This window comes from Mustela erminea, chromosome 7 (assembly GCF_009829155.1).
Source record: "Mustela erminea isolate mMusErm1 chromosome 7, mMusErm1.Pri, whole genome shotgun sequence".
Classification (NCBI taxonomy): Eukaryota; Metazoa; Chordata; class Mammalia; order Carnivora; family Mustelidae; genus Mustela; species Mustela erminea.
The window spans coordinates 11,800,097-11,826,913 of NC_045620.1; the positions used below are offsets into that span (position 1 = coordinate 11,800,097).

The 26,817-nt window shown below is 44.5% G+C and overlaps 3 protein-coding genes and 1 pseudogene across 5 annotated transcripts in view; 2 read left to right on the forward strand and 2 right to left on the reverse strand.

Annotated features, from left to right (window-relative positions):
- The window catches only part of CSE1L (chromosome segregation 1 like), a 48,685-nt gene extending 34,232 nt beyond the window's left edge, over positions 1-14,453 (reverse strand). The window contains exon 1 of one of the 3 annotated variants that reach the window (XM_032350409.1): positions 14,314-14,453. The gene's annotated coding sequence lies outside the window, so the exon portion shown is untranslated. Of the gene's footprint in view, positions 1-3,394; positions 3,480-13,750; positions 13,943-14,313 lie in introns of those variants that run through there. The other 2 variants (XM_032350411.1, XM_032350410.1) reach the window with 2 other exon arrangements.
- On the forward strand, positions 2,201-3,788 carry LOC116594849 (annotated as a pseudogene).
- On the forward strand, positions 13,546-22,327 carry LOC116596143. Its single transcript, XM_032353233.1, has 4 exons — positions 13,546-13,687; positions 13,828-14,451; positions 18,345-18,559; positions 21,990-22,327. Exons 1-3 carry the CDS (start codon positions 13,546-13,548, stop codon positions 18,389-18,391), a joined length of 813 nt encoding a protein of 270 aa, XP_032209124.1. The 3' UTR covers positions 18,392-18,559; positions 21,990-22,327.
- Positions 22,328-23,138: 811 nt separating this feature from the next.
- Positions 23,139-26,817, reverse strand: part of ARFGEF2 (ADP ribosylation factor guanine nucleotide exchange factor 2) — a 99,084-nt gene continuing 95,405 nt past the window's right edge. The window contains exon 39 of the mRNA XM_032350408.1: positions 23,139-26,789. Within this exon, the coding sequence (XP_032206299.1) occupies positions 26,613-26,789 (177 nt within the window). The 3' untranslated portion in view covers positions 23,139-26,612. The remainder of the gene's footprint in view (positions 26,790-26,817) is intronic.

Here is a 26,817-nt window from a genome sequence, read left to right on the forward strand (position 1 = left end):
CCCAATATGGAGCTTGAACTCACAAACCCCAGAGATCAAGAGTCACACGCTCTACTGACCTTGAGGTTATTATGCTAAGTGAAGTAAGTCAGAGAAAGACAAATACCATATGAACTCACTTACATGTAGAATTTAAAATTAAAACAAAACCAAAAACAACAAAAAGACACATCACACTCAAAGACACAGAGATCCAAGTGGTGGAGGGTTAGAGGTGCATGAAGTGGGTGAACGGGATCAAAAGGTACAAAATTTCAGTTAAAAGGAGGTAACCCATGAGGATATAATGTACAGCATAGTGACTATAGTTAGTAATACAGAGGGACACCTGGCTGGCTCAGTCAGGGGAGGATGCAACTCTTGATTTTGGGCTTGTGAGCTCAAGTCCCACTTTGGGTATAAAGATTACTAAAAATAAACAAACAAAAATTATACTGTATTACGGGGCACCTAGCTGACTCAGTCGATAAACCATGTGACTCTTGATCTCGGGTCTTGATTTCAAGCCCCATGTTGGGTGTAGTGCCTACTTAAAAAAAAAAAAAAAAAAAAAAGTTGTTCTGATGACCAAAAAAAAAAAAAGAAAATCTGGGAGCCTGGGTGGCTCAGTGGGTTAAGCCTCTACCTTCGACTCAGGTCATGATCTCAGGATCCTGGGACTGACCCCCCACATGGGGCTCTCTGCTCAGCAGGGAGCCTGCTCCCTGCCTCTCTGCCTACTTGTGATTTCTGTCAAATAAATAAATAAAATCTTTAAAAAAAAATCTGTAAGTATGTGTAGAGATGGATGTTAACTAGACTTACTGTGATCATTTCACAATATATACACATATATTATTATGTTGTACACCCAAATCTAATGGTAATATATCAATTGTATCTTTAAATCTCAATAAAGCAGCAACTACTTTTTAAATATTCAAAGCTTAAACAACACCAAACATAAATCATAGAATACACTGCCACCAACCAAAAAAATTTACATCTTAAAAAAATTTACATATATTACAAATTATAAGCTATATATATGGCTTCTATACACTTAAGTGATATCATAAAGCTAAGAAACACACAGAAGAAATAGTGCATATGTATAAATTACAAATTACAAGAGTGTGGGCACACATCATTTCCCATAAACAAAAAAAACGAGAACGCTATAAAATAGGACGTCGTGATCTCTGAGTTCTTGGTGAGTAGATAAAATTAAATGCAAAACAACAGAACTTTCTGGGCAATAAAAATGTTCTAAAACCGTAATGTGAGTATGGTGATAGATGCACAACTGTGTAAAATTAATGACAGTCACCAAAAAGTACACTAAGATGAATTCACAGTAAGTTATATTTCAATAAAGCTACTTTTTAAACCTGTACTTCTTTTTTTGAGGGGGGGGAGGGAAAGAGAGGTGGACAGTGGGAGATAGGAGAGAGAGAATCTTAAGCATGCACCACGCCCAGCACAAGCCCAAATAGGGCTTGATCTTATGACCCTGAGATCATAACCTGAACTGAAATCAGGAGTCGGAGGGAGGCTTAACCTACTGAGCCACCCAGGTGCCCCTAAAACTGCACTGGCTCCCAGGGAACCCAGGGAAATGTAATCTCAGGGCATCCATGCATCAAACTTAATTTAGGGTTTCTATGACAAGAAAAAGATTAAGTATGTAATAATTTTTGTAAAATGTAATAAAACTAAGTGGGAAAAGGTCAAATACACCACAATTCAAATTATGTGAAAAAAATTTAAGGGCACCTGGCAGGTTCAGTTGGTAAAGTATGCCACTCTTGATCTTGGGAGTTTTAAGATCGAGTCCCACAGTGGGTACAGAGTTTACTTAAAAATAAATTCTTAGGGGTGCCTGGGTGGCTCAGTGGGTTAAAGCCTCCGCCTTCAGCTCAGGTGATGATCCCAGGGTCCTGGAATTGAGCCCCTACACTGGGCTCACCGCTCAGCAGGGAGCCTGCTTCCCTTCCTCTCTCTCTGCCTGCCTCTCTGTCTACTTGTGATCTCTTGTCTGTCAAATAAATAAATAAATAAAATCTTTAAATAAATAAATAAATTCTTAAATTCATATATACCCCAATACATGGAAAAACTAAAACTAAACTCCAAAATGTAAAGTCGATGTGATGAACACTGGATATTTTTGTTCTTTTCATATTCTACTAGATTCTCCTAATATCTTACAACTACTATATATGTGACATTTGCAATGAGAAAGTTATTAAGGAAGCAAACACCATGGCGAAGGCCCCCAGGGATAAGAGCAGCAGCGGAGGAAAGACAGACCTGAAACGGAAAGCGACCATTGGAACCTCAGGAGGCTACAGTTGCTGAGGATGGAGTGACAGAAAGCGGGGTTCAACCCCCCAAAGTGGCCGCCTTCCCCCCAGGCTTCAGCATTTCAGAAATTAAGAACAAACAACGGCTACATTCAATGTTCACACGGTGGAGACAGCAGCAATGTAAAAGTTGGCAATTAAGAAAAAACTTAAGAGAGAAAGGGGTGCCCGTGGCTTAGTCGTTAAGCGTCTGCCTTCAGCTCAGGTCATGATCCCAGAGTCCTGGATCCAGCCCCACATCAGGCTCTCTGCTCTACAAAGAGCCTGCTTCTCCCTCTCCCATTCCCCCTGCTTGTGTTCCCTCTCTCAATGTTTCTGTCAAATAAAGAAATCTTAAAAAAAAAAAAAAAAGAAAGAAAAAAAGGAGGAGAAGCTCTTGGTAATAAGGCTCCACAAAGCCTACACCAAAGACCACTGACAACCAGAGAGCGTACGATGAAACTGTAGTAGACCCTAATGATGAAGAGGTTGCTTAGGATGAAGCTACAGATGAATCTGCTTCTTATTTCAACAGACAAACTTCTCCCAAGATTCTCATCGCATCATCAGACAGACCTCATGGGAGAACAGTACGACTCTGTGAACAGCTCTCCAGTTTTACCAAACTCACATGTTTATTACAGAAGAGGACTGGCTCTGAAAAAAAATTATTCCACAGCGCATTTCAAGAGACTTCACAAATCTGATCGTTATTAATGAAGATTGTAAAACACCAAATGGATTAATTCTAAATCACTTGCCAAATGGCCCAACTGCTCATTTTAAAATGAGCAGTGTTCGTTTGCGTAAAGAAATTAAGAGAAGGGGGCGCCTGGGTGGCCCAGTTGTTAGGCGTCTGCCTTCAGCTCAGGTCATGATCCTAGAGTCCTGGGATGGAGCCCCACATCCAGCTCCCTCCTCAGCAGGAGGCCTGCTTCTCCCTCTGCCACTCCCCCTGCTTGTGTTCCCTCTGTCACTGTCTCTCTGTGTGTCAAATAAATTAAAAAAAAAAGAGAGAGAAGTAAAGAAAGAAATTAAAAGAAGAGGCAAGGACCCTATAGGACACATACCTGAAATAATTTTGAATAACTTTACAACGAGGCTGGGTCATTCTGTTGAACGTATGTTTGCATCTCTCTTTCCCCATAATCTGCAGTTTATAAAGAGGGAAGTTGCCACATTCCACAATCAACGGGACTGTATCTTCTTCAGACTTCATAGGTATATATTCAAGAGTGAAAAGAAAGGGGGAATTCAAGAACATGGACCACGTTTTACCATAAAATTAAGATCTCTTCAGAAAGGAACCTTTGATTCTAAATATGGAGACTATGAATGGGTCCATAAACTCTGGGAAATGGATACAAGTAGAAGAAAATTACATATATAAATTACTGAAGGAACAGTATTGAATTGTGCTAAACAGGCCTATCCTGGATTTATGACAGAAGACCCTTTTCAAAATATCATTTATTGGTTTCATAAACCTTTTTATGTGTGGACAAAAATCAAGAGCCATGAATTACCATTCACTGTTTATGTAGCAAATTCAAATAAAAGTCATTTTGGTGAATTAAAAAAAGTTATTAAAATTCTATTTTTTTTTAAGATTTTATTTATTTGAGAGAGAGAATGAGAGAGCAAACACAACCCAGAGGCAGAGGGAGAAGCAGACTCCCCGCTGAGCAGGGAGCCAGACGCAAGGCTCTATCCCAGAACCCTGGGATTATGACCTGAGCTGAAAGCAGATGCTTAAGCCACCAAGGCGCCCCTTTTATTGTATTTTTAAAATGACTCTGTTGGGGTGCCTGAGTGGCTCACTCAGTTAAGCAGCTGCCTTCGACTCAGGTCATGATTCCCAGGGCCTTGGAATGGAGCCCCACATCAGGCTCCCTGCTCAGTGGGAAGCCTGCTTCTCCCTCTCCCTGCCACTCTGCCTGCTTATGTTATCTCTCTGTCAAATAAATAAAATCTTTAAAATAAATAATTAAATAAAATGAATCTGTCAAAGGTTAATTAAATTCAGGCTCTCAAAGGAACTTCTTTACATATTAGCTGGAAGACAAAACACAACTTCGATGCCAGCTACAGACTATAATCCCTTTCCTGCAGTTTTGAAATCCAAAAGTCTAAAACTGAAAGTTACTGTGTTGTTGTTTTTTTAAGGAGGTCCCAAGCTCAGCATGAAGCCCAGTGCTGGGCTTGAACTCACAACCCTGAGCTGAGATCAAGAGTCAACTGAGCCACCCGGTGCCCCTTGTTGTTGTTTGAAAGTTTGACAAACTCGTTTTGCAGCAAAACCTGGCCAAAGTGCCTGAGGCTATAAATAAAGTATTTAACTTAGTATATAAACTTTTTTTACTTAAGAAATATTAATGTCGGGGTGCCTGGATGGCTCGGTTCAGACACTGCCTTCGGCTCAGGTCATGATCCTGGAATCCTGGCACTAAACCCAGCACCGGGCTCCCTGCTCCAGCGGCAGGGAGTCTGCTTCTCCCTCTGACTCCCCCCCTTCCCCTCTTCATATGCTCTCTCTCACACACACATTCTTTCTCTAATAAATACATTTTTTAAAAAATCTTAAAAAAAAAAAAGAAATATTAATGTGTTTGATTGCACAGTGCTACCCCGCACCCCACAGGAAAGTTGCATAATCCACAGTATGTGCATCCAAAAAGAAACCCTGACACATGTTTGTTCTCTAGAGTAGAGGTGCCAAATGAATCACAAACAGTAACTTAACTGCTAGGAAGTTATTAAGAGAGTCACTTGGCCTACATTTGCATGTGGGCCAAGATATCTAAGAGGCTGTCTTTAGCTAAATTTGAAGGATACATAGAACTGGAAAGGTAAAGTAGAATGAAGACCCATCTCATACAAGAACTAGAGTGAGCAAAGAAACAGGAAGAACACATAGCTCCTGAGAACAGAGGAACTGGAGGCTGAGATCAAATCATATACGTTCCTCAATAGTTTGCTGTAGAGTTTCATGACTTAATGTACAACAGGAAGGTACTAAAGGATTTTTGAAATGAGTGAAAACTTAATGAAAATGGAGTATATGAGGGGCGCCTGGGTGGCTCAGTGGGTTAAAGCCTCTGCCTTTGGCTCAGGTCATGATCCTGGGTCCTGGGATCGAGCCCCACATCAGGGCTCTCTGCTCAGCCGGGAGCCTGCTTCCCCCACCTCTCTCTGCCTGCTGTGAGCTCTCTCTGTCAAACAAATAAATAAAATATTAAAAAAAAAAAAAAAGAAATAAAGGAAAAAAGAAAGTGGAGTATATATGAACGTTGGGCTGGCAATGATTTCCAGAATGGAGCTGAGAAGAACAAGTGAAAATATGTTAGGACACTTTTTTTTTTTTTAATTGGGGGAAGGCAAGATGGGATCAGGAGGGACAGAAACCATAAGAGACTCTTAATCTCACAAAACAAACTGAGGGTTGCAGTGGGGGGCGGGGCGGAGGGTGGTGGGGTTATGGACATCAGGGAGGGTATGTCCTATGTGCTCATGATTCACAGACCTGTACCTGTGGGGCGAATAATACATTATATACGTTAATAAAAAAAAATTTAGGAGTGCCTGGGTGGCTCAGTGGGTTAAAAGCCTCTGCCTTCGGCTCAGGTCATGATACCATGGGTCCTGGGACTGAGCCCTGCATCGCTCTCTGCTCAGGGGAGCCTGTTTCTCCCTCTCTCTCTGCCTGCCTCTCTGCCTACTTATGATCTCTGTCTGTCAAGTAAACAAATAAAATCTTAAAAAAAAAATTAAAAAATATAAATTGGGGGAAGAGCACAATGGCAGATGGTTTGTACAGTTTATATTATTTCATATGATAACCATTTTACATACAAGGAGACTCAGATTAACTAACTTGCCCCAAATCACACATAGTTATAAAAATCAGATTCAAATCATTCTGATGCTACACTCTTCCTATTAACTAAAACTATCTCTCAGGGGGAAATAATAATGACAGGGGACTGAACTAGAGTGGAAACACTGCGGTTAGCGTAGAAAGGTCATCTTGACTGGAGGGGCGGTCAGCTAATGCTATAGGTAAGGGCCATAGCTAATGCTGTGCTTGTACAGCATATCCCTCCACAGCCAGAAACTACAAACTTCTGAGGAGAATGATTTGTTTGAAACTATCCGTATTCTCCTTGCTTATCTTTTCCTTTAACTGAAAAACGTTTCTATCATAAGGGAAGCCAATATTCTTTATTTTTTTTAAGATTTTATTTATTTATTTGGCAGACAGAGATCACAAGTTGGCAGAGAGAGAGAGAGCAGGGGAAGCAGGCTCCCCGCTGAGCAGACAGCCTGATGCAGGGCTCGATCCCAGGACCCTGGGATCATGACCCGAGCCGAAGGCAGAGGCTTAACCCACTGAGCCACCCAGGCACCACGGGAAGCCAATATTCTTATTCAGTAGATTCCTCCATCTATGTATTCATTTCCTTTGACCCAGTGCAAACCACTCTATGGCATGAATATCAAGTACCACTCAACCATACACATACTTCATGGAGAGGCTACCCTTTCTGAGTTTGTTTTTTTTTTAAAGATTTTATTTATTTATTTGACAGACAGAGATCACAAGTAGGCAGAGAGGCACCCAGGCGCCACCACCCCCCACCCACACTTTCTGAGTTTTAGATCAAAACTTTGGAAAATAGGGCACCTGGGTAGCTCAGTCATTAAGCAGCTGCCTCTGGCTCAGGTCATGATCCCAGCATCCTGGAATAGAGCCCCGCATCAGGCTCCCTGCTCAGCGGGAGGCCTGCTTCTCCCTCTCCCGCTCCCCTTGCTTGTGTTCCCTCTCTCTATCAAATAAATAAATAAAATCTTAAAAAAAAAACAAAAAACTTTGGAAAATGCAGGGGCACCTGGCTGGCTCAGTCAGTAAAGCATGTGACTCTTGATCTTGTGGTTTTGAGTTCAAGCCACATGCTGGATGTAGATATTTCTTAAAAACAAAAAAAATTTTTTTAGATTTCAAGATTTTTAATATTTTATTTTTAAGTAATTTCCACACCCAACGTGGCGCTCAAACTCACAACCCTGAGATCAAAGAGTCACGTGCTCCTCTAAGTCAGCCGGATGCCCCTTAAATATAAAATCTTAAAAAGAAAAAGTTCAGAAAATGCTACACATTATATTCCCCCTCTTTTGGAGATTCACTTTAAAGGTTTCAGGAACTCAAATAATAAGTTATCAGTTTAATGTTGTTTAATCGAGTTCCCCCAATTACTTGGCCACAGAACTACTTTATTATATAAAACTTTGGAAAGAGGTGCTTGGGTGGCTCAGTGGGTTAAGCGTTTGCCTTTGGTTTGAGTCATGATCCCAGCCAAGGTCCTGTGATGGAGCCCTGCATCGGCATCCTGGCTCGGCAGGGGAGTCTGCTTCTCCCTCTCCCTCTGTCCCTGCTCCTGTACTTTCTCTCTTGCTCACTCTCTCCCAAATAAATATTAAAGAACAAAACAAAACAAAAACAACTTTGGAAAGTGATTTAATTAATTCATTTCCCATTCTTTTTTTGTGCTGAAATGTTTAATCTATTATGAAATCATGAAAGTTCGCTATTGCCGAACAAAATCATTTATATCAGTGTGTGAGAAAACAAACAAACAAAAAACCTCCCAAAACAAAACCCTGTCTTTCTTTGCCACAGAAGTTTGTTCTGCCTTTTGAAATTTATGCGAGGCAACATGCTAGAATCTGTGTGTATGTGTTGGGAGGATTACAGAGATTAACTGAATCTATTCTGCTGAGTTTTAAAAAATATATCCTTTATTTTTTTAAGTAGGCTCCATGCCCAGGATGGAGCCAAAGCAGGAGCAAGATTTCACTACGCTGAGATCAAGACCTGAGCGAAGATCAAGAGTCCCAACACTTAACCGATAGCCATGCAGGAACCCCCATCCTGTTGCGTTTAATACACTCCTCAGTAATACTGCATTTCACTAACTTTCTTTTCTTTTAAAGATTTATTTACTTTAGGGAGAGAAAGAGAGCACACACGCTTGAGAGCAGGGGATAGAGCAGAGAGAGAGGAACAGAAAGAATCCTTAAGCAGATTCCTCACTGAGCTCAGATCCCCACACAGGGCCCGATACCAGGCCCCTGAGATTATGTCAAGCAGAAATCAAGACCCAACTGCTCAACCCACTGAGCCATCCAGGCACCCAGCTAACTTTCTTCATTATGTTCTTTTTTTTTTTAAGATTTTATTTATTTATTTATTTGACAGAGAGAGAGAGGTCACAAGTAGGCGGAGAGGCAGGCAGAGAGAGAGGAGGAAGCAGGCTCCCCGCTGAGCAGAGAGCCCGATACGGGACTCGATCCCAGGACCCTGAGATCATGACCTGAGCCGAAGGCAGCGGCTTAATCCACTGAGCCACCCAGGCGCCCCTCTTCATTATGTTCTTAAAGCACTATACATATCTTAACAAAATCTCTTATGTTCCTCATAATTATCTATATTAAAATTAATCCAGGGAGCCTGGGTGGCTCAGTCATTAAGCATCTGCCTTCAGCTCAGGTCATGATCCAAAGGTCAGGGGATCGAGCCCCACATGGGCTCCCTTCTCAGCGGGAAGCCTACTTCTCCCTCTCCCCCTGATGTATTCCCTCTCTTGCTATGTCTGTGTCAAATAAATAAATAAAATCTTTAAAAAAAAATCCAAACTCTTGGGGCACCTGGGTGGCTCAGTTGGTTAAGCCACCGACTTATAATTGTAGCTCAAGTCATGATTTCACGGGTCATAAGCTCAAGCCCCAAGTCGGGCTCCACAGAGGGGAGTTTGCTTGAGTTGCTTGAGATTTTTCTCCCTCTGCCCCTCCCCCCACGTGTGAACTCTTTCTAGCACATGCACTCTTTCTTTCTTTAAAATAAATAAATCTTTAAAAAAAAAAAAAAAAACCCACACTCTACTATGGCAGAATCCCATGCAATCTGACACCTCTCAACCTCATTTAGCTTCTTTAGGCTCCTTTTTGGCTCTAAGTTCAAGCCATAAAAGCCTTCCCTCTGTTGCATGAACCAGCCAAGACTGTTCTCCAAGCTGTAATAATGCTCTTCCCTCTAATTTGGGTATCATTCAGCTGTCAGCCCACTGTCAACTCAAAAAGGCCTTCTACCATTACCATCTATCTTGTTCCCATTAAACTATTTTTAAAAAAAAATTTTTTTTTCTAAGATTTTTATTTATTTATTTATTTGACAAAGAGAGATCACAAGTAGGCAGAGAGGCAGGCAGAGAGAGGGGGAGAAGCAGGCTCCCCACTGAGAAGACAGCCCAATGCAGGGCTTGATCCCAGGATCCTGGGATCAGGACCCGAGCTGAAGGCAGAGGCCTAACCCACTGAGCCACCCAGGTACCCGCCCCCAATTACACTATTAACAGCAGTAACCATCATCTGAAATATCTTTGATATACTTGTCATCCTTATTGTAAGCTCCTTAACGCAGGGACTTTGCATGTCTTGTCTCTGTCATGCCTGGCACACAGAAGATACTCAGTAAGCATTTGTTGAATGAACTAAAGGATGAGTCAATATGTGGTTCATCTAAGTAAAACAGGAGTTCTCAGTGTGTATTACAGACTATTCTTCAAGAGTCACTTATGAGGAGCCCCAACTTAACATGGGAACTCTTACATCTGCAAGATAAAAAAATGACAACGTACCCACCATAAGGAACATCAGTTCATTCCAAAGTTTTTCAAGAAAGAAGTGAATCTGAAATTCACCTTATATTACTGTTCACATATGCCAGTGCTTGTACTCTTGTCTCAGGGCTTTCCACTTACTCTTCCACCTGCCTGAATAGCTCTCACTATGGAGAGCTGCATGACTCACTGCCCACTTCATTCAGGTCTCTTTCCAAGATCATCTCGTTCCAGAGATGCCTTCCTGGACCACCCTAGCTAAACGAGGACCCATCCCAGTGATTCTCCATTCCCTTACTCTATTTTTCCAAGTTCCAAACTTTCAAATTTTGTAAGGCATACCACTTTGCTTTATTGTATAGGCTTTGTGTTTTGTTCACTTCAGTCTCCCTAGTGCTTTACAATAGTGATAGGTAACTACCACGTATTTCTTGTACTATTTTCAAAAGCTGCACTCCCTTAATTTTTTCCATCAAAAACATTCCACCAGGGGCACCTAGGTGGCTCAGCGGGTTAAGCCGCTGCCTTCGGCTCAGGTCATGATCTCAGGGTCCTGGGATCAAGTCCCGAGTCCCACATCGGGCTCTCTGCTCAGCAGGGGGCCTGCTTCCCTTCCTCTCTCTCTGCCTGCCTCTCTGCCTACTTGTGATCTCTCTCTCTCTGTCAAATAAATAAGTAAAATCTTAAAAAAAAAACAAGCCTTTTTTTGTATCTCCCTAGTGATAATGTCTAAAAAAACAAATGGTAGGGGCGCCTGGGTGGACCAGTCAGTTAAGCATCTGCCTTTGCCTCAGGTCATGATTTCAAGGGTACTGGGATCCAGCCCTGCGTAAGTCTCCCTGCTCAGTGGGGAATCTGCTTCTCCCCCGTCTCTCTGCCCTCCCTCCACTTGTGTGTGTGGTGCTTCCTAATAAATAAATAATAAATCTTTAAAAAGAAACTGTGGGGCACCTGGGTGGCTCAATCGTTAGGCATCTGCCTTCTGCCTTCAGCTCAGGTCATGATCCCAGGGTTCAGGGATCAAGCCCCGCATAGGGCTCCCTGCTCAGTGGGAAGGAAGCCTGCTTCTCCCTCTCCCACTCTCCCAGCTTGTGTTCCCTTTCTCGCTGTGTCTCTGTCAAATAAATAAAACTTAAAAAAAAAAAAAAAAGAAAAAATCATAAGCTTAACCCACATTTGGGAAAGCGTGAAAAATCAGGTAACTTTAGAGAATATTCCACAGGTATTCATAATATATTTGCAAGATCGATGTCTAATTAAGCGATCTAATTTGGCCACAGGTGAAAGTACTATGACTCTTGAAAATATTAGCAATATGTAAATGTAGAAAGTGTTATTGATTTTTTAGAAAAGATTTTATTTATTCATTAGAGAGAGAGAGAGACAGAGCACACACACAAGCAGGGGGTAAAGGCAGAGGGAGAGGCAGAAGCTGACTTCCCGCTGAGCTGGGAGCTCGATGTGGGGCTCAATCCCAGGACCCGGAGATCAGGATCCGAGCCAAAGGCAGATGCTCAACCATCTGCAGCACCCAGACACCCCGTGTTACCGATTTTAAAATAAAAATTCACACTTGACATGGAAAATCCATTATTTTGCCTTTATATGAGATACGCTACTTTTTCCACAGATCTTTGGAAATCCCTACCAATTCAGTTAAAAAAGAAAACACATGTACCACAAGAAATCAGTGATGACAGACTTATCTAAATTCCAAGTTCTTCTTGTTGAATGAATGGCTGGACCTATGTCTAGCCTCTTCCCACAGGCCCTCAGTTACGGATGAAGACTTTTGGAACAAAAACTTTGCTTTCCAAGGCCATCTCACAGACATCTGTGACATAAGCTGATCCAAGATCTGTGCTTTTTCCTTAGATATTTCCTCCACATTAGAGAACCATTCCTGAGTCCTTACATCTCGGGAAAGGGAAAGAGATCCAATGAATGAAAACTATCTAGCACACACATATCAAGAATATACCCCAACAGCTTGACCCGCACTCCTCCCAAATCTAATCACAGGAACAGACCACTTAGAATCAAATCTAAACTATACATAGTCTACAAAACCCTATGATCTGGCCCCTGGATGCCTCTCCTTCCTCCATACACTACTGTAGCAAACTGGATTTTCCTCCAATATTCCAGTATTCTAAGTCTGTTCCTGTCCTGAAGCCTCTGTACTTACTTTCTATTCCCTCTGCCTGGAATGCTCTGTCCCCTTACCTTTGCATGGCTGATCTCGGGTCAAATATCACCTCTTTAGAGAAACCTTTTTTTTTTTTTTTTGAGAGGGGGAGGCTTTGGGGAGTGAGAGACCGAGAGAAGGTGGGGAGAGAGAGAGAAGGTGGGAAGGACAGAGAATCCTAAGCAAACTCTACACCCAGCACAGAGCATGACACAGGACTCATTCTCACAACCCTGAGAACATGACCTGAGCCAAAATCAAGCTGGACCCTTAACCAGCTGAGCCACTCAGGTGCCCCCAGAGAAATTACCCAATTCATTTATTTGTATTACAGTTTCTTTCTCCCATTAGCATGTAAGTTTCCCAAGGGAAAAGACCTTATCCTTTTTTATTTCTTCAAGGGCCTTAGATATTTCTTCCACATTAGAGAACCATTCCTGAGTCCTTACATCTGGGGAAAGGGAAAGAGATCCAATGAATGAAAACTATCTAGCACACACATATCAAGACTCCCAGAGTGGGATGATCTGTAGTTACTAGATGAATGAAGAAACAAACTAATTCCAAAGCTAGAGTACTGCTCTCAAACACATCCGAACCTGTAGAGGAAACCTTCCGTCCCAGCCTCCAAGTAGCAGAAATCAAAGTAACCAAATGGGAAGAGAAAACTCCCTTGCACTGGTAGAAAGAAGTCGAAGTGTCTTGGAGGGAGATAAGGTGAATCAAGCATCCCAGGAACTGTGCGGATAGTGGAGACACACACAGAGGTAAAAAAAAAATCCAACTATGGGGAGGGGGCTTAGGGGAAGAGAAAAGTACACAGGTGGGATCCAAGAGTAAAAAGTGCCCCTTCTCTGCCTCCAGGGACTAACAACACTTGTGCATCTACCACGTGGTAAGCACTCATCACCAGAATTTAGCCTTGAACAGGACAGGCAAGGTTCTTGCTCTTGAAGTTCACAACCCAGCAGCTGAGAAAGACAATGAACAACGCTAAGTAATTCTACTTAAAGATAAATGCCATTACGTCTAAAGTTGAAAGAAGTCCTCAGAGAACTTGGCCAAAGAAGGTATAAGGGGGCACGAGACTTAAAGGACAGGGACCCAGCCTTGCAAAGCTCTGATATTAACGATTTCCGAGCAAACAGAAGGCACGCCCAAACGCTCTACGGTGGGCACGAGCTTGGAACACTTAAGAAAACAGAAAGTCAGCAGTGGCTTTGGGTGGTCATTCGGGCCGCTTCGGGTGGGGCTCTGCAAAGCACGGTAGTAACTCCGCGGATCCTCACGGCCACTTTGCGAAGCAGATGGTTTTCAACCCCACTTTGCGGATAAGGAAATGGGGAGACTCCGAGGGATGAAGCGACTAGCCCTACCCCGCACTCCCAGGGAGGCCAACTCTGGAACCAACCCAGGCCTTGTTAATTCCAAAGCTCATGCCCCGAACTACCACACTCTCGCGCCTCCCCCGGAGAGCGGGACCCTACATCCCTGGGCAGGTGCATGGACTAGAATGCGACCCTCAAACAACCCAGCAAAGTGAGATCACGACGCCCACTTACAGTCAGGGAGACTGAGGCACAGGGAGATTAAAGGCCTCCCCTTCTGATCAGAACGTGAGTCCCGGGGACCGGGGAAGAGACCGTCTGGGCGGCGGCTGGCTCCCGCCCCGCAGCCCAGCCGGACAGGCCTCGCCGCGGAACCCCGCTCACGTTGCGGGTGGCCGGGAGCGACGAGGACGGACGCGCGGGCGCGACCAATGAGAGGCGGCCTTCCCGAGCGGCCCGGCGGCGGTGCGGCCAATCCGCGCGGCGCTGGCGGGGGAAGGGGCGGGTGCTCGGGCGGCTCGCGTTAGGCCGCGCCTCGGGGGCCCTCGCCCCTCACAAGCCCCGGGGCCGCCCCGCTTGGGCCCGAGCCCTGCGACGCCGCGAGGTTAGGCGAGGCCCGTCCGCGCAGGCAAAGACCTCGCCCGAGGGCACCGCCCGAAGCACGGCCCGCATTCCGCTCTCGCCCAGAGGCGCGGTCTTTGCTTCTCAGCGCTCGGAAGTGTCAGGAGCGCGGCATCCCTCCCTCAGCGGGGTCCCGAGAGGCCACCCTGCTAGGCCGTGCACGCCCCGGGTCTCACCTCTTGGGGATACGGGAACGGAGAAGGGAATCTCAGCCGCGGACTGTAGCCGGCACTACCCACCCCTGCTGCCGCTCCGCCTCACATTCAAACCCCGGCAAAATGGCGCGGCGGCGAGGCTGCGGCCCGGGCGCATGCGTGAGCGGGGCAGAGGCGGGGGGCGGGGCCGGGGCGCTCAGGCCCCACCCAGGCTCGAATGGCCAATCGCGACCGGCTCTGTGTTTGCGCTGACGTCATAAGCGACAATGCCCTTTGGCTCAGACCGCGGGGTTGGGGCATCACAATCCCCATTTTCTGAGAACCGACGCTGGTTCAGCGAGTGGCCGCCGGAGTGCGACCTAGTCTGATGTAAGGCTGCAGGGAGGCACGTAGTAGGTCTTCTTTAACTGCTGAACGAACTCCTCAAAGTCACGTCCATAACCTCTCAGACCGAGGAGAACTTTCTGCCCCTCGCAGAGCGCCGCCTTTAGAGGAAGAGGCAGATCTTGATAATTTCAGATCTTGATACGCTACGAGAAAATTTAAAACGTTGATATGACAGGCAGTGACTTGGAAGGTCATTGGTTGGTCAGAGAAGACTCTGAACAAGTGACACTTGACCTGAATTTCAACAAGGAGACAGCTGTGTCAAGATCCTCCTGGAGAGCATTCCAGGAGGAGGGGTTGTCAACAGCCTGGGCTCCTCTCAGGCAGGAGTGAGCTGGCCTGGGCTTAATGAAGTGCCGAGAGGCCGGAGATGAAGTTAGAGAGGCCAGCAGGGGCCAGAAGATGTAGGCCTCTTAAGCCCTGTTTAGATTAGGTCTCACTCTCAAGGCATCCAAACCTACGCTTTAAAAGGCCCACCAGTTGCTGTGTGGGATGGAGTGTATGGGGGTGGGAGCGAAGAGCCTGAAGCAGGGAGCCTGGAGAGAGAGGTGGAGCCATGATGCCCCCGGATTCCAGTGAGTAGCTGTGCATAGGGAGACAAGTGGACAGCTTCAGGATATACTCTAGAGGTAGAGCCTGTAGGATCTTATGATCCATAAAGGGTGACAATGACAGGAAGCAATGAGGACTTAGAAATCTCAGCCCTCACTTTCAGCCACAAGCAGGCCCAGGCCCAGCTGTTTCGGAGCCCATCCCTTGCAACTGCTAGCTTGCTACCCGGGGACTGAAAGGCGTGTATCTGGTTGTCAGTCGAGGGAACGAATATGCTAAGAACACAGAATTATACAGGCACTGAGAACTGCAGCACTCTCAGCATATCATGACTCTGTCCCAACCTCTGCAGTAAGAGATGACCAAACCTGAACATGGCTTCTAGCAGTATAAGGCCCTGATCCTAGGATGACCCCAGTGGCCCCCACCCCCACCGCAACGCTCATTTACACACACACACACACACACACACACACATACAACTACTTGAGAAAGCTCAATGTCTCCAGGAGAATTTACTGTTTGTTCTAGTCTACACCAGAGTATACGCCCCAAACTTCCTTTCTTAGAGCATTTACTAAAAAGGATTAGAATTGTGAATCCTCCTTCTGTCCCTTTGAGATGTAGATATATCTCCTTCAATTCAGGATTATCTTTCTCAATGACCTGAAAGCCATTCCTTTGAAATACAGTCATCAGAAAGGTAAAGCCTGTTTCTCGTGTTGGGGGCAGATGGGAGCCTAACCTTGATAATTGCTAGCTAGCAGACAGAGCAGGCTGGGTGACATTTACACCTACTGACCCACCAACGCTTCAAATTTTCACCTTGGCCCTCACTCCCCAGTTCCCTCCTTCTCCTTTAAATGCCCAATCAGGGATGCCTGGGTGGCTCAGTCTTTGAAGAGGCACCCTTTGGCTCAGGTCATGATCCCAGGGTCCTGGAATCAAGTCCTGCATCTGGCTCCCTGCTCAGTGAAGTCTGCTTGAGATTTTCTCTCCCTTTGCCGCTCACATGTTCTCTCTCTCCAAATTAATAAAATCTTAATAAAATAAGGGGCACCTGGGTGGTGCAGTGGGTTAAAGCCTCTGCCTTCAGCTCAGGTCATGATCTCAGGGTCCTGGGATCAAGCCCCGCATCAGGCTCTCTGCTCAGCAGGGAGCCTGCTCCCCACCCCCCATCTCTCTGCCTGCTTGTGATCTCTGTCTGTCAAATAAATAAATAAAATCTTTAAAAAATAAAAAATAAAATAAAATACCCAATCCCTTCTGCACGGTCGGAATCAACTCTCTCGCACTGTGAGTATCTGAATGAAATCTGTTTTTACTTCTTCTTTTTTTTTTTTAAGATTTTATTTATTTATTTGACAGAGAGAGATCACAAGTAGGCAGAGAGGCAGGCAGAGAGAGAGAGGGAGGGAAGCAGGCTCCCTGCTGAGCAGAGAGCCTGATGCGGGACTCGATCCCAGGACCCTGAGATCATGACCTGAGCTAAAGGCAGCGGCTTAACCCACTGAGCCACCCCGGTGCCCCTGTTTTTACTTCTTTAATGATGTCCAACTTTATCTTTGACTGCACCCTGGCTATAAACATGTAAGAGCAATTCCCGAGATTAAAATGCAAAAATTGCTCTGTTTGAAAGGCTCATGGATGTAACATTTATTTATTTATTTATGACAGAGAGAGAGAGAGAGAGAGAGAGAGCGAGCGAGCACAAGCAAGGAAGGGGATCAGTGGGAGAGCAAACTCCCCACTGAGCAGGGAGCCCAATGCAGGGCCCAATCCCAGGACCCCAGGGTCATGACCCGAGCCAAAGGCAGACACTTAACGGCTGAGCCACCCAGGCACCCCTGGGTGTAACTTTTTGTAAAATTATTCAACATCTCTCCCTTCAGGCCACAGACCCTGCAAGTTCTGGCCCCTGCCAACCTTTCTGACCTCATCGCCTTCCTCCCGCCCACTCTCCACCCTCACTCAACCTAGCCGCCTGGCCTTCCTTTCTGTTCTTCCAAGCTCCAAGCTTATTCCCACCTCAGAGAGTTTGTACTGGCCCTTTGCTCTGCCTGGAATGCTCTTCTAGACCCCTGAGTAACTGGCTCCCTTTGTACATCCAGATTCCTGCTCAAATGCCATCTCTGCAGAGAGGCCTTGTCTGAAGATTGCTCACTCACCACACCCAATCACTCGACATGTAGGGGTTCCAGATTTTTTTTTAAGACTTTATTTATTTGACAGAGAGAGAGAGTGGGAGATCATGAGCAGGGGGAAAGGGGGAGAGGGAGAAGCAGACTCCCCGCAGAGCAGGGAGCCCGGTTCAGGACTTGAACCCAGGACCTTGGGATCATGACTTGAGCCGAAGGCAGATGCTTAACCAACTGAGCCACCCAGGCACCCAGGTTTGCCAGATTTAGCAAGTAAAATACAGGACACCCAGTTCAATGTGAATCTCAGAAAAGCAATGAATGCTTTTTTTTTTTTTTTTTTAAAGATTTTATTTATTTATTTGACAGAGAGAAATCACAAGTAGATGGAGAGGCAGGCAGAGAGAGAGAGAGGGAAGCAGGCTCCCTGCTGAGCAGAGAGCCCGATGCGGGCCTCGATCCCAGGACCCTGAGATCATGACCTGAGCCGAAGGCAGCGGCTTAACCCACTGAGCCACCCAGGCGCCCGCAATGAATGCTTTTTTAGTATAAATGTTGCATGGGACATACTACTAGAAGGCCATATATCATTTATCTGAAATTCACATTGATTCAGGTGTCCTGTATTTTATCTGGCAACCTTAGCCTCAATCTATCATTGTTTCTTCATAGCATTTATCACTTTGCAACTGTCTTTGTTAATTGCTCCCCCCTCCCTGCCATCAGCTTAACTCTATCAGACTATTAGACTATTAGGACTCTATTAGAACAAGGACCTTATTTATCTCATTTACAGCTGTGCCCCCAGCACCTAGCACACAGCACTTGCTCCATAAGTATTTACTGAATGTTGAATGAAATGCCCTATATGAATAAAGTCTATTGAGAAAGGTATGTTATTAGGACACTGGGGGAAAAGATAAATTTTTACCATTGAAACAACAAGTAATTGATCAGACTAGTCTGCTTTCCTAGACAAAGACTTTCCTCCAGTCCTGGTGAGAACAACCGTAATGATTTAAGAATTTCCCATCTTTGAACGCTAATTGCGAAGGAAGCTGGCTCGCATCAAGTGTAGGTCTACCATCTCTGCCAGGAAGCCCTGGAGTGTGCCAAGATTAACATGTCTGTGGACATGTCTAGTGGTGCCCACTCCCCTCGCCCTTTCAACCGGAAGAAGAACCATGCAGGTGAGGGTCACAGAAAGGTTGGTGTGTCCTCCTCCTCTAGTCTCCATGGGTGATACCTGAAGGCTCCCTTCGGAATCTCTACCACCTCACCCTTCCCCACCGCATCATGAGCACATACTCCCAGGTTTGCTACGACTGCCAATGTGCACATGGTGAAAAATTCACTTGGTACAAACATGAGAGGATTTGGTCCTTTGCTAATTAAGACATGCACTGTAGGTGATCTGTTATGTTCTCTCTGTCCTTTTCCTTCATTTTGCTTCATCAGATGTTCTCTTGAGAGGCATGTTGGTCTCTCACCATGATTCTGGCTTTGTCATGGTTAAAGTGTACTCAGTTGTCTTGTATGTTTTGAAGCTATCAGGTAGATTAGGCTCATGCTATTTCTTCCCGATGAAGTCTGCCTACCATCTGATGCTGTGAAATATTCCTCTTTGGGCCTTTCAGACCTCTCCTCTTCCAATTCTATTTGTCTGACATCAATATTGTTAGACCTGCTTTCTTTTGGTTAACAATTTCCTGGCATATCTTTTTATCCCCCCTGCTTTGTTGAGATAGAATTGACATATCCTGACACATCTTTTACCGGACCTTTACTGTCCCTCTTTGATCTGTTGTAGCATACTAGTTAAGAGCATGGGGCACCTGGGTGTGTCTGCCTTCAGCTAAGGTCATGATCCCGGGGTCCTGGGACAGAGGCCTGCATTGGGCTCCCTGCTCATCGGGAAGCCTGGTTCTCCCTCTCCCTCTGCCTGCTGTTCCTTGTGCTTGTGCTCTTTCTCTGTCAAATAAATACAATCTTAAAAAAAAAAAAAAAAAAAGCATGGACTTGACTACCTAGGTTAAACCTTCATGACATCTGTACGACACTGGGCAAGTTACTTAGAGTTGAGATCTCTGATATCTGCAGGAGTGTAGGCAATAGTAATTTGCTTCTCAAGGGGCCTGGGCAGATGACAGAGCCAGGAAAGATGAGGCCTGTGGAAGAGCATCTGAAAAATGTCAACCGTTTGATGATATTAGCTCTTATCTCCATCCCGAAACCGGGTGGCAATATATTTTTGACATCCTCCCATTGTCCCCAGTCCTGCATTTTCCCAGGTGGTACAGCTGTAGACCTGGCCAGGCCTTTGGACCTTGGCTTGGCCCCTATGCTTTAGAGGGTGTGGCTCTGGTCCGGCTCCAGCTGCCCACAGGTGCGGGGTCCATGCAACGAGTGGGTGGGCGTGCTCACCCAGAACCCTTATCACCTCCTTTCAGACCTTGTTCTGGTTTGCACAGGACCCTGGAATTCCCCACCGACATGCCCCAAACCCTCTTGTAGGGTCTGTGGAAACCTCTTGGCTGGGTCACTCCTGAGAGCCGATACACGGCTGCTGTGAGCACCCCTCCACTGGCTGTATGACTTGGGGACAGATGTGTTTGCAGGGGGTTCAGACAGGGCTGCATATCACACACACACATTCAGAGCCTTGTGGTACAGGTTGAGGCTCGGGGTGGGAAGAGAAAGGGGGCAGGACAAGGGCTGATTTCTTCCCATACTGCTGGGTTCTGGCCTGGAACTCTGAGGAGCTTGAGAATTCAGTGTTTGATTTCCAGGTGTTGCAAAGGTTTTGTCAAGGAAGGAGGATGGAATGTTTTTTCAAATATTTACTATTTTGACATATAACTTTGATTTATATATTTATTTTAATGATTTTGTTTTTAAAAAAGATTTTATTAATCTATTTGAGAGAGAGAGAGAGCAGGGAGAGGGACAGAGGAAGAGGGAAAAGTGGACTCCCTGCTGAGCAGGGAGGCCGTTGTGGGATTCGATCCTGGGATGTTGGATCCTAACTTCAGCCAAAGGCAGACCCTTAACCGACTGAGCCACCCATATAATTATATATTATAATATATAATATATTATATAATACATAAATATATTATGTATAAATATTTATGAATAAATATTTATTTATTTTAGAGAGAGGTATCAGGAAAAGGAGGGGCAAAGGTAGAGGGAGAGAGAATCCCAAGCTGATTCCACGGCTGAGCGTGGAGCCTGATGTGGGGGCTCAATTTCATGACCTGGAGATCACAACCTGAGCTGAAATCAAGAGTCGGACACTTGGGCAGCTGGGTGGCTCAGTTGGTGGAGCATGCGACTTGATCTTGGGGTCCTAAGTCTGAGCCCATATTGGGTGTAGAGATTAAGAAAGTGAATAAATAAATAAATACACTTAAAAAATGGGAGGTCTAATGCTATCTATTTCATACAGTTGCTGTATGGACATACAGGACTTCCTGTATGCAAAGCACTCACTACGGTGTCTGCAGTGCAGTAAACGATCAGTAATGTTAGTTCTTTAAAAAAGTGACGTTGATGGGCGCCTGGGTGGCTTCAGTGGATTAAGCCGCTGCCTTCGGCTCAGGTCATGATCTCAGGGTCCTGGGATCGAGTCCCACATCGGGCTCTCTGCTCAGCGGGGAGCCTGCTTCCTTCTCTCTCTCTCTGCCTGCCTCTCAGTGTACTTGTAATTTCTCTCTGTCAAATAAATAAATAAAATCTTTAAAAAAAAAAAAAGTGATGTTGATAGCCTACTTATTGCTGATGTCCCCCAAAGGGGCAGAAAGTTAGCACAAATCCTTCTGTACACAGTTATTTATTCCAGCTTTCATGAGCTGTCCCACTGGCCTCTCATATAGAATGGTGCTTGGTTTTTGCTTGCTTCTCAGAAACCCATAGCACTCTGGACAAGAAAATCAATATGCTATCATTTAAGCTCAAATTCACTCAAGCTAAGTTTACTAGAACACATGGTGCTTCTTGAACACGAATCAAGATACATTCTTCAAGCAAATCTAAATTAGGTCGGTGAAGGAGCTATAGAAGCTTTATGCAACGATGGGGAGTCTCTGGGAAAGATGAAAACTGCCTTATATAAAAATTATCTGCAAAGGCTCAATCTTCAGTTGAGCACTAGATAAAGCTGGCATGTGTTTGGAAACAGACATGTTTAAAAATATTAAAGTCATTTCTGCCAGAATCCTCGCGGAGTCCTCAACCCTTCTTTTGCTGTGGGTATGTTGTGGCATTTACTAAGCTGCCACTCCCAAGATGTGACACAGATAACTAACTAACTTAAGGAAAATTGGCAGGTTTCTTGAACTGGACAACAGGCATGTTACACGGCTTTGCAAAAATTCCGGGGAACTACTCTGGTCCTTTGAAAAAGGAAATGTTCTTTTGTCTAAAACGTGTTCTAGTCTGTGGGTAGGGAGGGTACCGCTGCACCATCATGATGAAATTACTTTGCAAAATGCTTACATAATAGCACTTTAAGTAAATTATGTGGAGTTGGTCCTTCCTCAACCAGTGACCTGAGCATGTCCTCCTTTCTAAAATGGGTAAGCAGAAGTGACTTTTTTTTTTTTTTTTTTTAAACAGGAAGGCCAAAGAAAGCTGACCGTATCTGCCACAGACTCACTCCTGGGTCCTATTAACACCAAAGAAGCCTTTTTAGATTCAGAGTCAGATTAGTTCAGGGGTTTTCAACCTCAGCACCAGTCAGAACTTGAGGCTGGGTAAATCCTCCTGGTGGAGGCTGTTTACCAGCATCCTGCCCACCCGCCTACCGCCTGCTGTGACAATCCAAAATGTCTCCAGACATTGCCAAGTGTCCCAAGTGCCCCCTGGGGACAGAAATGAAAATTCCTCGTGGCAGCAGGTTGAAAATGACTGTTCTAGATAAAACCCAGGCACTACCTGCTACGGTGAGATAAAGACTCTTTAGAGGGGCACCTGGGTGGCTCAGTGGGTTAAGCCTCTGCCTTCGGCTCAGGTCATGATCTCAGGGTTCTGGGATTGAGTCCCATATCGGGCTCTCTGCTTGGCGGGGAGCCTGCTTCCTCCTCTCTCTCTGCCTGCCTGTCTGCCTACTTGTGATCTCTGTCTGTCAAATAAATAAATAAAAATCTTTATAAAAAGGCTCTTTAGAAACCTTTTCTTTTTGTTCTTTGCCAGAAGGACCTGACATGCAGGAACACAGAGAGTCATCGTTCTACTCTAATAAATTAATAAGGAAGAAAAGTTATTAGTTCATTTCAGCAGGGGGAGTATTATAAGTACAATGGTGATTTACAATTTTAGGGTATTTCAGAAAGAATGGATTCTGAATTCAGAGGCAGTAAAGCCAAGTGGCACCCTTGTGAACCTTAGAATTGCCCTCCACTCAGTGTCCAAGGTGGCTACCCTGTCAGTCTTCCTTTGCAAACCTGCCCTCAATGCCAGCAAGAGGAGATTTTTGTCTTCTTTTGGGAACTCACCCACTGGTTAATTAATGAGTTAAAGTGAATTCAAGAGACTAATAAAAATCTTCTCATGACTGGGGAAGAAATGAACCTTACTTAAAGTAATTAAACCCCACAATTAATATTTTCCCATTAGAAATTATTTTCATTAACTATTGAGGCCAAATTTTACTACCAATTGAGAATTACAAGCTTATAGCTGCCACAAGAACAAATGTACCCAAAACTACAGGTTGAGAGAGATATATATACATATATATATATAAATTATTATATTAAAAACAGCTTTCCTTTTAAAACTTTATTGATTTACCACCTGATTAAAGCATGGGATTTTAACAGTATTATACATAATATTTTTACATAGAAAACTTTACATAGCATTTCATATTATATAATTCGGCTTATTCTTTCAAAAATGTATACATCCATTGGGCAAGGAATGCTTTTCATTAAATTACCAATATTAAATGCACTTAATCATCATGTATAGATTAAACAAAAGTAGCTATTAACTAACTTTTAGGCATTTTAAGGAGGTAAAACATACATTTTGCACATAAAGAAATATTTGATGCAAATATGAAGATAAAATTTAAAAAAAATTAGAACACTGAGAAAAACTACACCTTTGATGAGTGTCTTTTTTTTTGAGAGCAAGGATTTCCAGATAGACTCATTCTTTTAAATATTCAGCTTTGGTTTCTTTGTTTCTCCAACTGCAAAGCTGCTGATAGCAAAACTCCAAGATTTCACATGAGTTCAAGCTACGTCTACTTTAACACAAATGTTAAAAGAGAACTCAGAGAATGCAGTAGTAAGGATCTTGCTTCTGTCTCAGCCCATATCCATTTGCATCGTAACAACAAACATCTGAATGGGATAGTCGTACTTGCCTCCGTTAGCAGGTTCCTTCAGTAACTATAAAGACTATGTAATGGAGAGCCGTAATCCCAAAAGAACAACAAAAAGGTCTAGGGTTTTTTTGTGGGTTTTTTTTTTTTTTTTTTTTTGGCATTTTGTACAAAAGTCAGCTGTCAGAGGAAAATGGTTTGTTTCCAGATATTATGATACAATTTCCATAATGTAGTTCTTTGGTTGTACGTGAGGAGTAACAGGAAAAAGGTGTATTTGACTCTAAAGATGCATATTAGCAATCACATTTCCCATCCACGTTTGTTGTTAAGATGCCAGAGCTGGTGATTTCCCTAAAAGACAGCGCAGAAAAACAAAATTGCTCAAAGTAGCAGTGTTGTAACAAAAACTTCTCTAGAGACCCAGCACATATAATCAACACTTAAAGCATCCTGACAAAGAAATAAGGCCTTGGAAATGCTTCATCTTCTCTAACTTTGCTAGTGAATGGTGTCCTGGCCCCGGGCTGCCGTCACACACACTCTCCTCACTAGTGTTTCAGTGGCACAAGCCACATGTACCAGGAGATAGAACAGATTTATTCACAAAGTAGAATTTAGGCTGAATGGCTTATTAGTAGAGATAAGGAATTCCTCTGTACTTCACGGGCCACTGGCAAGAAAAATTACCCCAAATGGTTTGACATCCCGGTTTTTAAAAGGTTCCATGCTGGTATGATTCAAATGCCTCATTCAGAAAATCCAATGTTTTAAAAGACAGAGTTAAAAAAAAATTTAAAGCTGAATGTTTGGGCATGGAACAAAATGAGCTCCCACACTTCCCGCTCTGCAAGAGGTGGCAAGAATGAAGAGAAGGCAGGAAGACTCGGTGGCGGGGTCACCGCTGAAGACAACGGCGCGTGAGAACCTCAGAAGGAAAGCAAAAGTCTCCAGGTGGGGACACAGTGGCACGTTCCTGTGCATGCCACCAGGACAGATGTGGATGGAGAGCACGGACGTATAGAGGCTGTGACCGGCCACAGTACCAGGGAGGGAGTCTCGGCTGCAGCATAAGGACGTAACGCATTCCAGGACAAGGTAAGTCAAAGGTGCTGACGTTTTCCATTCACAGTAAAATTCTCCCACGGTCCTTTCCTCCCAAATTATATAGCTCCTCTTCTCCAATGTATGTAAGTAACATAAAAACCTAAACCTGCTCTTTTTTTTCTTTGGTAGAGAAATTAAAATACTTTGGGGGAAAGAAAAAAAAAAAAAAGAGTACTGCCAGCCCAAACCAAACATTCCTCAAGGCTGTAAAACACAAACAAATTTAAGAACTCAGTTTCTTAGGAAACAAAAGCACCAGAAATCCTTCTCTATGAAGAAAAAAAATATCTGATTTTAGATAGGTTCCCAACTTGCTAACTTCGAAGGCACCAGAGTTGCTATCAATACAACCCAGTTTCCAGGACTGAAGGGCACAGGCGGAGTCTGGGTGTGTTATGACTCCGTGTAACACTGCTTCCACGGGGAGCGGGAGCGCGGCTCTCAGGAGCCCTGGGTGAGGGGGCAGGGTCAAGTTCATGTGCTCTTCCTCAACCACCCAGAGTAAATAAAACCAGCTTCCGACCAGACTGCCTGCAGGCGTCAGGCCCCACTCACGGAATCTTTTACAGAAGCTGCTGCATCAGGATTCGGTCCTAACTCCAGTTAAGACTACTGCACCTTTGTTAACACAATAAGGGCCCCCAGAAGCCAACCCTTTCAAAGAATGCAGTTCAGAGGCTCGAGTTCTGGCACCTGGGCACAGGCCATCTCCCGCCACGGTCACGGTTCAGCCGAGGTGGCCCCACCACAGCACAGGCTGACTCTGGGTCAAGGACTCATGCCATGTGGCTGGGGAGTTTCGCAGGTGGCCCTTCTCCCACACAGCCGCCATCCCTCTCTGGAGGCCCCTGAATGGGGACTGTGCAAAAGCAGGGACGCTAAACTCACTATTCTGAGGTAAAAATAAAAGGTTTACTCAAATATAAATTAACTCTGTTAAATTACTTCATTTTTGTTACCACTTCATATATTAGATCAGAGGGTGTGAGATGGACAATCTATTTTGGATATTTTCATACCCATCCACAAATACTTACTTCCAAGGAAGGCTACTTGTCTTCATTACATTTTTTACTTTTTCCTACTGACTTTTTCTCCCCAGGTTACTAAAACATGGAGGGCGAGGAGGCACTATCTTTTTAAATTTTTTAACCTTGCAAGCTCTTAATTCTAACTTAATTACTAAACTCTGCTTTCAGTGAAATCTTCAATAATAGCTTTTCATAAAGTACTTTAAAAATCACTCAGACGTTAACAAAACAAAAACAACCCTTCTCCCCGACTTTCTCCAAACTAATCTAACTACAGCTGACTCACAACTGACAAAAACATTCAAAATTCTCCAACACACTCAAACGACGACAAAAAATCCAGCATATTTTAGGTGGCGTTTAGCCGTTACAAGAAATTTTATTAACATACTCTCTAATAATCACGAACCTCTACAGCTATGTTCAGTATTTTCAAGGAGAGCAACCTCCTCCGACAGAACACGTACAGCCGATCACGGGACTCTGCTAGGAAATGGTGCAGGCTTAACAGTCTAGCCAGGAAGATGGAATGACGGAGATGAAACAGATTCCCCACCTACTGTGTTAACTGGGTATGCAACACTTTAATGGAACAGCACGTCTCAGCCAGGGACTGATGGGACCCGTGTCTAGGTCAGCCTCCTCCAGGCGATTCTGAGCTCCCAGATGCCGACTCCATTTCTATGATCTGACCCTCCATGAGCTGTGCCAGGCAGAGGTGGCGTGAACGATCTGCAGAGCTGCAGCAGTGGCCTGCAGGGACCAGGGCTACCACACTGGGGACAGTGTCCCTGGTACCTGGGATGGCTCTTCTGGAATCCATATCTTATAGACAACACCTATCCGCAGGAAGAACTTGCGCAGAACTGCTCGGAGCTCAGGAATCAGGTCAAACTGCATAATTTCACACAAGTAGGGGTAGTACATAGAAGCGTGTGCTTTAAACTTGAGGTGGGAGAGAAGGAGAAAGATC